The sequence below is a fragment of the Palaemon carinicauda genome, chromosome 21 (genome assembly GCF_036898095.1).
Source record: "Palaemon carinicauda isolate YSFRI2023 chromosome 21, ASM3689809v2, whole genome shotgun sequence".
Classification (NCBI taxonomy): Eukaryota; Metazoa; Arthropoda; class Malacostraca; order Decapoda; family Palaemonidae; genus Palaemon; species Palaemon carinicauda.
This window is the reverse complement of record NC_090745.1, coordinates 77,027,317-77,042,274: the sequence shown is the minus strand read 5'-3', so window position 1 is coordinate 77,042,274 and position 14,958 is coordinate 77,027,317. Positions and strand designations below refer to the sequence as shown.

Sequence of the window (14,958 nt, the reverse complement as noted above, 5' to 3'; positions counted from 1 at the left end):
TATATATATATATATATATATGATAAATTTTGCAAATTTTTACGTGTTTTTCATATTCAAATAAGCCATATATATTTTTGATACATTAATGTCTGGATTCTCTTAACGACCTCGGGATCAGAGCAACAGGCGAAATCACACAAAGACAAGAGCTTGGCTCCGGCCGGGAATCGAACCCTGGTCGGCAAGCTTGTATAGACAGTGACTAAGCCACTTGGCCACGAAGAAAGATAAAAGTCAATGACAATTCTTCTGTACTTATACTTGTCGAATTCAGGTATTTTGTACTTATATTGAAATCAACCCATCTTCACCATCGTAGCTAATTGGTAGTCTGTTACTTGGCATTCAATTAATGATAATTTTTGAACATTTTTACGTGTTTTTCATATTCAAATAAGCCATATATATTTTTGATACATTAATGTCTGGATTCTCTTAACGACCTCGGGATCAGAGCCCCAGGCGAAATCACACAAAGACAAGAGCTTGGCTCCGGCCGGGAATCGAACCCTGGTCGGCAAGCTTGTATAGACAGTGACTAAGCCACTTGGCCACGAAGAAAGATAAAAGTCAATGACAATTCTTCTGTACTTATACTTGTCGAATTCAGGTATTTTGTACTTAGAATTGAAATTAACCCATCTTCACCATCGTAGCTAATGGGTAGTCTGTTACTTGGCATTCAATTAATGATAAATTTTGAACATTTTTACGTGTTTTTCATATTCAAATAAGCCATATATATTTTTGATACATTAATGTCTGGATTCTCTTAACGACCTCGGGATCAGAGCCCCAGGCGAAATCACACAAAGACAAGAGCTTGGCTCCGGCCGGGAATCGAACCCTGGTCGGCAAGCATGTATAGACAGTGACTAAGCCACTTGGCCACGAAGAAAGATAAAAGTCAATGACAATTCTTCTGTACTTATACCTGTCGAATTCAGGTATTTTGTACTTAGAATTGAAATCAACCCATCTTCACCATCGTAGCTAATTAGTAGTTTGTTACTTGGCATTCAATTAATGATAAATTTTGCACATTTTTACGTGTTTTTCATATTCAAATAAGCCATATATATTTTTGATACATTAATGTCTGGATTCTCTTAATGACCTCGGGATCAGAGCCCCAGGCGAAATCACACAAAGACAAAAGCTTGGCTCCAGCCGGGAATCGAACCCTGGTCGGCAAGCTTGTATAGACAGTGACTAAGCCACTTGGCCACGAAGAAAGATAAAAGTCAATGACAATTCTTCTGTACTTATACCTGTCGAATTCAGGTATTTTGTACTTAGAATTGAAATCAACCCATCTTCACCATCGTAGCTAATTGGTATTTTGTTACTTGGCATTCAATTAATGATAAATTTTGCACATTTTTACGTGTTTTTCATATTCAAATAAGCCATATATATTTTTGATACATTAATGTCTGGATTCTCTTAACGACCTCGGGATCAGAGCCCCAGGCGATATCACACAAAGACAAGAGCTTGGCTCCGGCCGGGAATCGAACCCTGGTCGGCAAGCTTGTATAGACAGTGACTAAGCCACTTGGCCACGAAGAAAGATAAAAGTCAATGACAATTCTTCTGTACTTATACTTGTCGAATTCAGGTATTTTGTACTTGGAATTGAAATCAACCCATCTTCACCATCGTAGCTAATTGGTAGTTTGTTATTTGGCATTAAATTAATGATAAATTTTGCACATTTTTACGTGTTTTTCATATTCAAATAAGCCATATATATTTTTGATACATTAATGTCTGGATTCTCTTAACGACCTCGGGATCAGAGCCCCAGGCGAAATCACAAAAAGACAAGAGCTTAGCTCCGGCCGGGAATCGAACCCTGGTCGGCAAGCATGTATAGACAGTGACTAAGCCACTTGGCCACGAAGAAAGATAAAAGTCAATGACAATTCTTCTGTACTTATACCTGTCGAATTCAGGTATTTTGTACTTAGAATTGAAATCAACCCATCTTCACCATCGTAGCTAATTGGTAGTTTGTTACTTGGCATTCAATTAATGATAAATTTTGCACATTTTTACATGTTTTTCATATTCAAATAAGCCATATATATTTTTGATACATTAATGTCTGGATTCTCTTAACGACCTCGGGATCAGAGCCCCAGGCGAAATCACACAAAGACAAGAGCTTGGCTCCGGCCGGGAATCGAACCCTGGTCGGCAAGCTTGTATAGACAGTGACTAAGCCACTTGGCCACGAAGAAAGATAAAAGTCAATGACAATTCTTCTGTACTTATACATGTCGAATTCAGGTATTTTGTACTTAGAATTGAAATCAACCCATCTTCACCATCGTAGCTAATTGGTAGTTTGTTACTTGGTATTCAATTAATGATAAATTTTGCAAATTTTTATGTGTTTTTCATATTCAAATAAGCCATATATATTTTTGATACATTAATGTCTGGATTCTCTTAACGACCTCGGGATCAGAGCCCCAGGCGAAATCACACAAAGACAAGAGCTTGGCTCCGGCCGGGAATCGAACCCTGGTCGGCAAGCTTGTATAGACAGTGACTAAGCCACTTGGCCACGAAGAAAGATAAAAGTCAATGACAATTCTTCTGTACTTATACTTGTCGAATTCAGGTATTTTGTACTTAGAATTGAAATCAACCCATCTTCACCATCGTAGCTAATTGGTAGTTTGTTACTTGACATTCAATCAATGATAAATTTTGCAAATTTTTACGTGTTTTTCATATTCAAATAAGCCATATATATTTTTGATACATTAATGTCTGGATTCTCTTAACGACCTCAGGATCAGAGCCCCAGGCGAAATCACACAAAGACAAGAGCTTGGCTCCGGCCGGGAATCGAACCCTGGTCTATACAAGCTTGCCGACCTGGGTTCGATTCCCGGCCGGAGCCAAGCTCTTGTCTTTGTGTGATTTCGCCTGGGGCTCTGATCCCGAGGTCGTTAAGAGAATCCAGACATTAATGTACCAAAAATATATATGGCTTATTTGAATATGAAAAACACGTAAAAATGTTCAAAATTTATCATTAATTGAATGCCAAGTAACAAACTACCAATTAGCTACTATGGTGAAGATGGGTTAATTTCAATTCTAAGTACAAATACCTGAATTCGACAGGTATAAGTACAGAAGAATTGTCATTGACTTTTATCTTTCTTCGTGGCCAAGTGGGTTAGTCACTGTCTATACAAGCTTGCCGACCAGGGTTCGATTCCCGGCCGGAGCCAAGCTCTTGTCTTTGTGTGATTTCGCCTGGGGCTCTGATCCCGAGGTCGTTAAGAGAATCCAGACATTAATGTATCAAAAATATATATGGCTTATTTGAATATGAAAAACACGTAAAAATGTGCAAAATTTATCATTAATTGAATGCCAAGTAACAAACTACCAATAGCTACAATGGTGAGGATGGGTTGATTTCAATTCTAAGTACAAAATACCTGAATTCGACAAGTATAAGTACAGAAGAATTGTCATTGACTTTTATCTTTCTTCGTGGCCAAGTGGCTTAGTCACTGTCTATACAAGCTTGCCGACCAGGGTTCGATTCCCGGCCGGAGCCAAGCTCTTGTCTTTGTGTGATTTCGCCTGGGGCTCTGATCCCGAGGTCGTTAAGAGAATCCAGACATTAATGTATCAAAAATATATATGGCTTATTTGAATATATATATATATATATATATATATATATGTGTGTGTGTGTGTGTGTGTGTGTTTGTATATATATATATATATATATATATATATATATATATATATATATATATATATATATATATATATATATATATATGTGTGTGTGTGTGTGGGTGTGGGTGTGTGTGTGAGTGTGTGTGTATGTGTGTGGTGTATGTGTGTGTGTGTGTGTGTGTGGGTGTGTGTTTGTGTGTATTCCCACGGTATGAAGGTCTTATTCATTTAAGCAAAAAATTCATCAGCAGGATATTAGCATTTAACCTGCATGCATATTCTTGCTTTCTAGATTTTAATACGTTGGATCTCTGTTTCTCTGAGTATATCCACATTTTCTACATTTAATTTTTTCTCCGCAAACAGTAGATATATATGAGATGTGCCTTATTTATTTCAACTGAATTTAATACCAACGGAAAACGTAAAATATGCAAACAATATAACTCACTAATAAAACCATACTGTAAAACACGTGTATTTCATACACGCTCTATCTCTCTCTCTCTCTCTCTCTCTCTCTCTCTCTCTCTCTCTCTCTCTCTCTCTCTCTCACTGATTAGAGAAAAGAGTTGTTTAAGCTTGCCATTTCATGTTTCATATGGTTAAAGTTTTTATGACATTATTATCCAGAACCATTTGTATATAAGCTTTTTATGTCGTTTGAATAAACCACTCATGACCAACTCGTCTTTCCACTAAGTCCCTCAGCTTTTCACATTGGTGACCCTGGGATCGCTGCCCACCACCTTCCACTCACCCGCTGCACCCTACTCTTTTATGATGCCACCCAACGAACTATACTCTTCTATCCAAACCGCATTAATGAAACTACCGCCCTTCACCAGTAGAGAATCTTTTGCCTGGTTTCAGCGTGCCAAATTTCAATTTCACCTCAAAAGCATAACTCACTCAAGTAGCAAAGCAGACTATGTCTTCACGGCAATGTTCAAGAATACTTTCCGGAAAACCTCTAATTGACTTTGCGACTAAGGAGATCCCCCAACAGCGCATGATGACCTCGCAACATACCCACTAGACCAGAGACCAGTACGCACCTTCGCCAGCCTTCCGTATAGCCAAGCTTTTTCAGCTTTCTCAACAAACAATGGCGGACCAAAAGGCTATGGTTGCCTTAAAGGAAATAACCAGTATCATTTGCCAGCAATCTGCCGCAGATGGGTCTCCTTGGGAAGTAAACCTAATTCTTGCCCCTTGGGTATGATGCCTACCTAAATCTATAAGCTACATGTCGCCATCAATGATATTAATACCTGATGACGAAAGGTGATGCCCTTATGGACAGCCACTTCACCACATTCAAGACCTCCATCAACGATTCCATTCCTGATGAAGAGAAAAACCATTCAACACCGACCCAAGCTGACATGAATGCGGTAGGACAGTGACGACTGCCCATGACATCCCAGAGTGGCGACAAAGCTATCCACGACCTACATATGCTTCCCCTCATGCTCATCCAAACCAACGACATCTGCAGCCACTTGCTGATTCCCATTGGTAGCAGTTATGCTACTACTACACAAGATTCTCTGTCACTAATATTTTCTTTTTACATGATGCAGATACTGATGCGCGTTTTTTGGTAGACACTGGTGCTTGTCATTCCCATCTAGCAATGTAACTCTCAAGGATAGGACGTAGTCATTCTAAGCCTGCTGACATCCGCCAGGTAGCTGCCTACGGATCTGAGATCTCCAAGAACTGGTACAAAACACTCACACTATTATTTAGGAGAACTAAATGTCATTGGAAGTGTCTCTTTGCTGATATAACATTGCCAATAATTGGTGCAGATTTTCTCTCCCATTTCCACCTCATGGTTGTGGCACATCGACGTTTAGTCAACACAGACTCATACTTGTCGACAACTCTTCAACTTGTCTCCTCCAAACTCTCAGTCCACATCAGTGCAATCATGAATGTCTACGTCCATCTCACGCTGTACACAAAAGTCTCCCAGCCAAAAATTAGTCAAACGCCCATGGTTCCCACTAATCATGGTATTTTTCACCATATGAAGACGACGGGGTCCCCAGTGTTTGCCAGATTCAGGCGTTTGGCCCTGGATTGTTTGATAACTGCTAAACAAACTTTTGTCGAAATGGAAGAAATGGGCCTATTGTCAAAAGCCCATAAAACCCTTGTCATCACGCATACACATCATCCTGAAAAAGGATGGCTCCCTGTGCACTTGTAGGGTTTACAACTGCTCGAACATGCAGACAAAACTTGATCACTATTCACTTCCCAACATTTCCATCGTTACCTCCTACTTACACAAAGCGAATGTTTTATCCACTCTCGACCTTCTGAAGGGATATCAGGTGCCTATGAACTCAGAAAACATCACCAAGACGGCCATCACCAACCTCTTTGGCTCATTCACATTCAATTATTCCTCTTTTGGCTTTTGTAATACAGGAGATATGGAGATGTCTGAGAGAAAAGGGAACACCAAACAAATATATTAGATTGATCAGGCACAGAAAAAAGAATGAGTGTTGGTTTGACTGAGATGTTTGAAGTTCGGATTGGTTTCCACCAGGGGTCGTCATTAAGCCTCTACATGTAAGGGAGCAATCACCATTGACTATGCTGTTTGCAGATAATATAGTTCTGTGTGATGAAACCAGGGATATGATTGGAGGGGAAGCTGGAGAGATGGAGAGAGGAATTGGAGAGCAGAGGGTTAAAGATCAGCAGAATCAACTGAGTGATATACATTTGCTGGGAGAAATAGTAAAGAGGACAGAAAAATTTAAGTACCTAGGATCACATATTGAGGAAACAGCAGAACTCAAATTGGAAGTAAACAGTAAAATTCAAGCAAGATGGAATAGTAGGAAAAGAATGTTGGGAATATGGTGTGATCGAAGGATAAATGTAAAGTTGAAGGGAAAGGTACATAAAACTGTAGAGACCTGCCGTGACATGTGGTGCAGAGACATGGCCATGAAAAAAGAGCTTCAAAAAGAAAATGGATGTTTCAAAGATTAGAATGCTAAGATGGACTGTATAAGGTTAGGTATGACTTAGTATTGGGAAAAACTAAGGTTACAGAGGGGTCAAGAAAAATCCAAGAAAAGAGACTACACAGGTTCGGGCAAGTAATGAAGAGAGATCAGGAGTCTGTTGGGAGGTGGTTGTTGAAGATAGATGTGCCAGGTATGAGGAGGAGGGGGAGACCAAAGAGGAGGTGGATGGAGTGTTTAACAATGGATTTGGAGGAGAAAGATCTCACAGTGGAGGACATTAAAGATAGAAGAAATTGGATGTAGCAACCCTGCATAGCAGGAAAATCTTTAGTCGAAGAAGAAGAATGCTGAGGCCAGTTTTCAACGCCTCATGGATGGCATCTTAGGGGACCTCCCCTTCTGCTTATGTTACGTGGATGACATACTTGTGTTCTATTCCTCCAAAGAGGAACACTTCCATCACCTATGCATCATTTTCGACTGCCTACAACAGAACAGCCTTGTAGTGAAGTGTGCCAAGTATACCCTTGGCATCAACAAAGCACCAGTTTTAGGAAACCACATCACTCCTGAAGGCATCCACATCCTCCCTAAGAAAGTATCAGTAGTTCAGAACTTCCTCACGCCCTCATCCATCAAAACACTACAAGAATTCTTGGGCACGATTAACTACTATCACTCGCTCTTTCCAGCCATCGTCAATATTCTTTCCCTCCTCTATACATCCCTCAAGGGCAAACCAAAAGAACTTAAGTGGGGTCCCCTTTAAGAAACTGCCGTCTTTGATGCAAAAAAAGACCCTATCAACTGTTCATGCTCTCACTTTTCCCTGTCACATGTCTTTCTCCTTCCCTCCACCAATGCCAGTAACGTAGGTATTGGTGCAATACTCAAGCAGGAGGTCAAAGGCTCACCACACCTATTGGCCTTCTTCAGTAGAAAACTGTCCAAAGCAGAATCCAGAAACTCTGCCTTGGACTATGAATTGCTGATGGTGCATTTAGCTATTCACCACTTTCACCACTTCTTGGAGGGTACACTCTTTGTCATTCTCACAGACCACATGCCCATGGTGCATGCCTTCCCTCAAAAGCCCAACTCCTGGTCCGCCCGTCAACAGAGACATATCCCCGCCATGGCTGAATATAACTGTACCCTTCAACACGTCCCTTTTCCTCTGTCACATGTCTTTCTCCTTCTCTCCACCGATGCCAGTAACATAGGTGTTGGTGCAGTACTCAAGCAGGAGGTCAACGGCTCGCCACACCTATTGGTCTTCTTCTGTAGAAAACTGTCCAAAGCCGAATCCGGCAACTCTTCCTTGGACCATAAATTGCTCATGGTGCATTTGGCTGTTCACCACTTTCACCACTTCTTGGAGGGTACACTCTTTGTCATTCTAACAGACCACATGCCCATGGTGCATGCCTTCTCTCAAAAGCCCGACTCCTAGTCCGCCTGTCAACGCAGACATCTCCCCGCCATGGCTGAATACAAGTGCACCCTTCAACACGTCCCTGAGATAATGAATCGCATTGCTGATGCCCTGTCAAGAAACACATTGACCATCATTCACCTGAGATTGGATTACAACGCCTTGGCAGAATACCAATGAAAAGATCCTAAGTACCAGGCCTGCAGGACATCCTGCACATCCATATGTTGGGAAGGCATTGCCCTCGATGACTCCAATGCCAATTACTTCTGATGTCAGCATTGGTAGGCCATGCTTATGGATACCAGCTGGATAGATGCTTGAGCTAATCCATATCCTCCTGCATCTCTTGCACCAATCTACTTTACAGTTATTGATGAGAAAGTTTATTTGGCATGGCATTACTAAGGATACTAAGGATTGGGTCCACGACTGTACTTCGCGCCAAATTTCAAAAGTACATTGACACAAGGATTCAGGAGTAGGCCCCTTTCCTTAACCTCAGCGTCATTTTTTCCATATTCACGTTGATTTAGTAGATACCCTACCAACATCACAAGGAAGCCATTACCTGTTTAATATCATTGACCACTCCACTCGTTAGCCTGAAGCCATTCCCATGCAAACTGAAATGTCCAACTCTTGTACATCCACTTTACTCATAGGGTGGATAGCGATATTTTGTATCCCTGAGCATATTATATTCTGACAGGGATACCACTTTCACTGCAGGTGTGGACATCATTACTGAATCTCCTAGGAAAATCCCTCATCATACAATTGCCTACAACCCTGCAGCGAACAGAATGGTTGAACGTTTTCATTGCACCCTAAAAGCAGATTTGACGTCCCGCTGCAATGACTCTAATAGGCTTACTCAGCCTCCCTAAATCCTCCTTGGATTAATGATCACTCCTTAGAACGCCCAGGATGCCTTAGCAGCTGAAATGGTGTATGGTCGGCCCTGCTCAATTTTTTCTGTCTGCCAACTCCTCCGACAATCTCTAGCAACTACGTCTCGTTGTATGGAAATCTACTTTCCAGCTGCCAGACTTACAAGCCCGCAACAAAACAACACATGCCAAAAGATTTAAACACCACAATACATGCCTTTGTGCACACCGACACATGCATGACATCACTGTTACCACTTTACACAGCTATTTTCCTTGATATCCATCACAAACCAAAAGCTTTCATAATTAACATTCGTGGTAAAGAAGACTGGGTCTCCATTAATTGCCTAAAATCAGTGTATCTCCTGCAGGATGATCTGCTTACAGTTTGACTCTCAAGGGCAGGGAGTCCTATTCTACATGTTTGTCTGTTTTAGGGGCAACCATGTAATTCTACGGAATTCAGACAGGCGTAAAATGTCAAGTGCAGGCAGGATTGAACTGAAATTGGAGTTTAAAATACACTAATTCAAAATAAAGGGGTTCAAAGAAACGTTGGCTGGTTAGGCCACATTGGAATCATTGTTTGAAGTTCAAACATCTTCAAGCCTACTGTCAGTCCTCTTTTGGCTGAACCCAACAAATAACTGCCCATGTACGAATTGAATGTCCCTCAAACTTTGTACTATGCCCGTTCACAGTTTATGGGGTAATTCCTTTACCTCAATACATATTCAGACTTAGTATATCATGCTTGTGTAAATTTAGGTATCCATATATAAAATAACATTGTTATCTAATATCATCTTTATATAGTCCATTCAAGTCCCTTTCGTTTGCTGCTTCTTTTATTTACCTCTGGTATTCTACACCTAGCCTATTATATGGAAAGTTACTACACAAGTGTGTAGCTAGCGGCTAGTTCCCTAAGACTATATTACTTTCATGATTGACAATAATAATTATATCAAATCCTCAACAGCGCTGTTTCTTAACAAGGTGCATGTAAGTGTTTTGCGATCAGTTACTCTTTACTCATGGCAAAGCTATTTAATGTATTTGTATTACTAGAATTGAGAAACTTTCCTTTACCTTTCTTAAGTATTTCCCGAAAACATTTGCGCAAAGAGCAAGAAGACTAACTTTTTTTATTTCTTATTTTCCACTGAGTAGACTTTGTTAATTCTGATGTTTGCTTTTGAACTTTCTTTTCCGAAAAAGGAAACGTAAAGATTAGCTCCAGGCTTTGCTAAAACTTCTTTCTCAAGATTTCACAACAAAAGGTTTTCCCATGGCAGGTAGACTTTGAAAGGCTTCAAACATCTTCATGCAAGACAACTTTCGAGTTTTCTTCTTTTCTTAAGGTAGAACTTCGTTACACAGGCTAAATGGTCCTCTCTCTCTCTCTCTCTCTCTCTCTCTCTCTCTCTCTCTCTCTCTCTCTCTCTCTCTCTCTCTCTCTCTCTCTCATGCCAACACACACACTCACACAGATATTATATATATATATATATATATATATATATATATATATATGTATATATATATTTATATATATATATATATTTATATATTTATAAATATATATATATTGAGATACTACCACTAGAGAGGTATTGGATCCTTTGACTGGCCAGACAGTAATGCATTGGATCCCTCTCTCTGGTCACGGCTTATTTTTTCTTTGCCTACACTTACACAGAATAGTTTGGCCTATTCTTTACATATTCTCGTCTTTCCTCATACACCTGACAACAATGAGATACTTAACACTTCTTCACCCAAGGGTTTAATTACTGTACTGCAATTTGTTCAGTGTACTTTCCTCTTGGTAAGGGTAGAAGAGACTCTTTAGCTGTGGTAAGCAGCTCTTCTAGGAGAAGGACACTCCAATATTAAACCACTGTTCTCTAGTCTTGGGTAGTGCCATAGCCTCTGTACCATGGTCTTCCACTGTCTTGGGTTGGAGTTCTCTTGCTTGAGGGTACACTCAGGCACACTATTCTATCTTAATTTTTTTCTTCCTCTTGTTTTTTTGAAATGGTGTGTTGGGCAGGCTTAATAGAAGGGCCATGGATGCCTGGTGGTTTATCAAGAGGTTGTCTTTTCCTTTTTCTGATTCTTTTTCTTCTCAAAACCATCCTTACTGTCCTCCCTTCAGTTGAAGTGGCTATCCTGGAGGGTATTTAGCCTTGCATGGTGTATCGGCTCCTCCATGTTGACCAGTTTTTCCGACTTTTTACTATAGTCCATGGGTATCATCAATCACTTTGTTTATAATTCTGTACCTATTGTTTTTGTTATAATTCTTGTTAATCTAGTTTTTAAGTATGATGTCTCTTTTTTATTTCTATTAATTCTTATGCTGTCTGGAGACATTGAGCGAAATCCGGGACCAGTACGTCCTAGATTTCGTCAATGTCGTCTTCTGTATTGCAATATTCGTGGTCTTCATGCAAATATCCAAGACCTTACAGTTGCGTCCAGACAGTATGATATTCTTTTGTGCTCAGAAACTTTGGTTTCTAATATGAGGCACTCATCTGAGCTCCTTATAACTGGTTTTAAGAAGCCAATAATGTTGAAACGTGATGCCATCCCTAGGGCCAGGGGAATGGCGGTGTATATTAGGACCGAGTACCCTGCTTCTCATAAGTCCTGCTATCAATGTGGATGTCATGAGATTCAGGTAATAAAAGTTTGTGGCAGGCATAACAACTTTTATTTATGTTCGATCTACCGGAATCCAGACATGGATGATTCTATCTTCGATTGTCTTCTTACCATTATGGCTAAGATACAAGAAGATGATAGAAAGGCTTCTTTTGTCTTTGTTGGTGATTTTAATGCTCACCATAGGGAGTGGTTAAGTTCTATCTCTCCTACCGATCGCCATGGCTTAAGAGCTTTAGACTTTGCCTCTGAATCAGGCTGTGAGCAAATCATAAATGAAGCTACTCACAGGTCTGGTAATTGCTTGGACCTCGTATACACTGACTCCCCTGGCGTTATAACTGGTAAGGTTGGTTCTCCAGTCGGGACATCTGATCATGCCTTGATTTCATTATTAGTGAAGACTGAGCAGTCTGTCCCTGATATATCATATTCTTGTAAAATTTATATGAAATCCCAAGCAGACTGGAATGGGATTTTACATGATCTTTTGTGCTTGAATTGGTCACAATTATATAATAGTGTAGATCCTGTTGTCCCTTTGAATGAGAATCTAGTCAACATAATTGATAGGCGTATCCCTTCTCGTGTGCTAAGGTACCGAGTGAAGGACAAACCGTGGTTCAATGATGATTGCAGACGTGCTTTTTTGGAGAAGCAGGAGGCCTATCAACTTTGGAAGGGTAACAGATCAGATTTGACCTGGAACAACTATACTCAGCTTCGAGCTTTTGCTCAGAGAGTTTATGCCTCAAATGAAAAGGAGTACAATTTAACCATAAAAGAAACACTTTCTGGTACAACTCAGGAACATAAATGGTGGTCTACCCTTAAATCTGCACTCTTTGGTGTAGATGCAACAGTTCCTCCTTTACTTAAACCAGATGGCTCAGTCACTCACAGTCCAAAGGAAAAGGCAACCCTTTTGGCTGATGTTTTTGACAGTAAACAGAGTAATGAAAAACTTGAACTTCCTCATTCCTGTTTTCCTGAGGCTAAACTAACTAGTTTAGCTTTTCGATCTCGTGAGATTAAAGCTCTGTTGATGGACCTTGATGCTTATGGAGGTGTAGACCCAAATGGTATTTTTCCTTTGTTTTTTATAAAGACAGCAGATTTCTTAGCTCCAAAGTTATCTGTTATTTTGCGCAAGTTAGCAAGAAGAGGAGCTTTTAGCACTAGTTGGAGAATTGGTAATGTTACTCCTCTATGTAAATGTGTTTGTGGTAGCTCAAGTCCCACTGATTACCGCCCAATTTCCATAACTCCCATATTATCTAAAGTTTTTGAACGTCTTCTGGCAAAACGTCTTAATAGGTTTGCTGAAGGTAATCATCTCTTCCCTAGTTTGCAATTTGGTTTTCGTAAAGGCCTTGGAGCATGTGATGCCCTTCTTACAATCTCCAATGCTGTACAGAAATCCCTTGATTGTGGTCGGGAAGTTCGTATGATTGGCCTTGATTTTAGTGCTGCCTTTGACCGTGTTAATCATGAGGCCCTTGTTTTCAAACTGAAACAGTTGGGAGTGGGTGGGTTGTTTCTTAGCATTATTATTGATTTTTTAAGTAATAGATCTCAAAGAGTTGTTGTTGATGGGCACCATAGTGATTATAGGAATGTCATATCCGGTGTTCCACAGGGTAGTGTTCTTGGCCCATTACTTTTTATACTATATACACATGACATGTGGTTTGGCCTAGAAAACAAGCTTGTTGCATATGCAGATGATGCTACTCTCTTTGCATCAATTCCATCCCCTGAATGTAGATCTAGGGTTGGTGAATCCCTTAATAGAGATTTAGCTAGAATTAGTGCATGGTGCAAATTATGGGGTATGAAGTTGAATCCTAACCAAACTCAAAGTATGATTGTAAGTAGGTCAAGGACGGTGTTTCCTCAACATCCGGATCTTAGTATTGATAATGTTTCTTTAAATATGTATGACTCTTTCAAAATTTTAGGTGTGATTCTCGACAGTAAATTTACTTTTGAGAAACATATAAGGTCTGTGTCTTCTTCAATTTCACAAAAAATAGGCTTATTGAGAAAGTCTTTCAAGATTTTCGGTGATCAATCTATTCTGAAGAAGTGTTTTAATTCTTTCATTCTACCTTGTTTTGAGTATTGTTCTCCTGTCTGGTCTTCAGCTGCTGATTCTCATCTTAATTTGTTGGACAGAAACTTACGGTCTATTAAATTTCTTATTCCTGATCTAGATATTAATCTCTGGCACCGTCGTTCAATTAGTTCATTATGCATGTTGCATAAGATTTTTCACAACTCTGACCATCCTTTACATTCAGATCTCCCTGGACAATTCTATCCTGTTCGTAATACTAGGCAGGCAGTTAATTCTAATAGCCAGGCCTTCTCTATCACGAGGCTCAATACTACGCAGTACTCTAGAAGTTTTATTCCAGCTGTGACCAAGTTGTGGAATGATCTTCCTAATCGGGTGGTTGAATCAGTAGAACTTCAAAAGTTCAAAGTTGGAGCAAATGCTTTTTTGTTGACCAGGCGGACATAGTCTTTTTATAGTTTATTTATGACATATTTATTTTTGATGTTGTTGATAGTTTATTATATGACATGTCTGTTTTGACGTTGTTTCTTATTTTAGAATGATTTTTTGTTAATTTATTCTCTTCATTTACTTATTTCCTTATTTCCTTTCCTCACTGGGCTATTTTTCCCTGTTGGAGCCCCTGGGCTTATAGCATCCTGCTTTTCCAACTAGGGTTGTAGCTTGGATAGTAATAATAATAATATATATATATATATATATATATATATATATATATATATATATATATATATATATAGTAGTCTACATAAGGAAAATTGAAAGTTGTGTATATGTAGAAATGCTCAACAGTTTCGTCCGCCAATGGACCTCTTCTTGGAGCGTTTATTATGCTTTGCATACTAAACGCTCCAAGAAGAGGTCCATTGGCGGACGAAACTGTTGAGCATTTCTACATATACACAACTTTCAATTTTCCTTATATAGACTACTATATATTGAGTTATCTTCGTGCTGAGGAAGATTACATCTGATCTATATATATATATATATATATATATATATATATATATATATATATATATATATATATATATTTATATATGTATGTATATATAAATATAGAGTATATATATATATATATATATGTATATATATATATATATATATATATATATATATATATATATATATATATATATATCTGTTTGC

At 39.2% G+C, this 14,958-nt stretch overlaps 1 protein-coding gene across 1 annotated transcript; it reads left to right on the top strand.

The window, feature by feature from the left end:
- The first annotated feature begins 6,336 nt into the window (after positions 1 to 6,336).
- LOC137614987 (uncharacterized) lies at positions 6,337 to 6,741 on the top strand. Its single transcript, XM_068344626.1, has one exon. It carries the CDS (start codon positions 6,337 to 6,339, stop codon positions 6,739 to 6,741), a length of 405 nt encoding a protein of 134 aa, XP_068200727.1.
- The last annotated feature ends 8,217 nt before the right edge of the window (positions 6,742 to 14,958 follow it).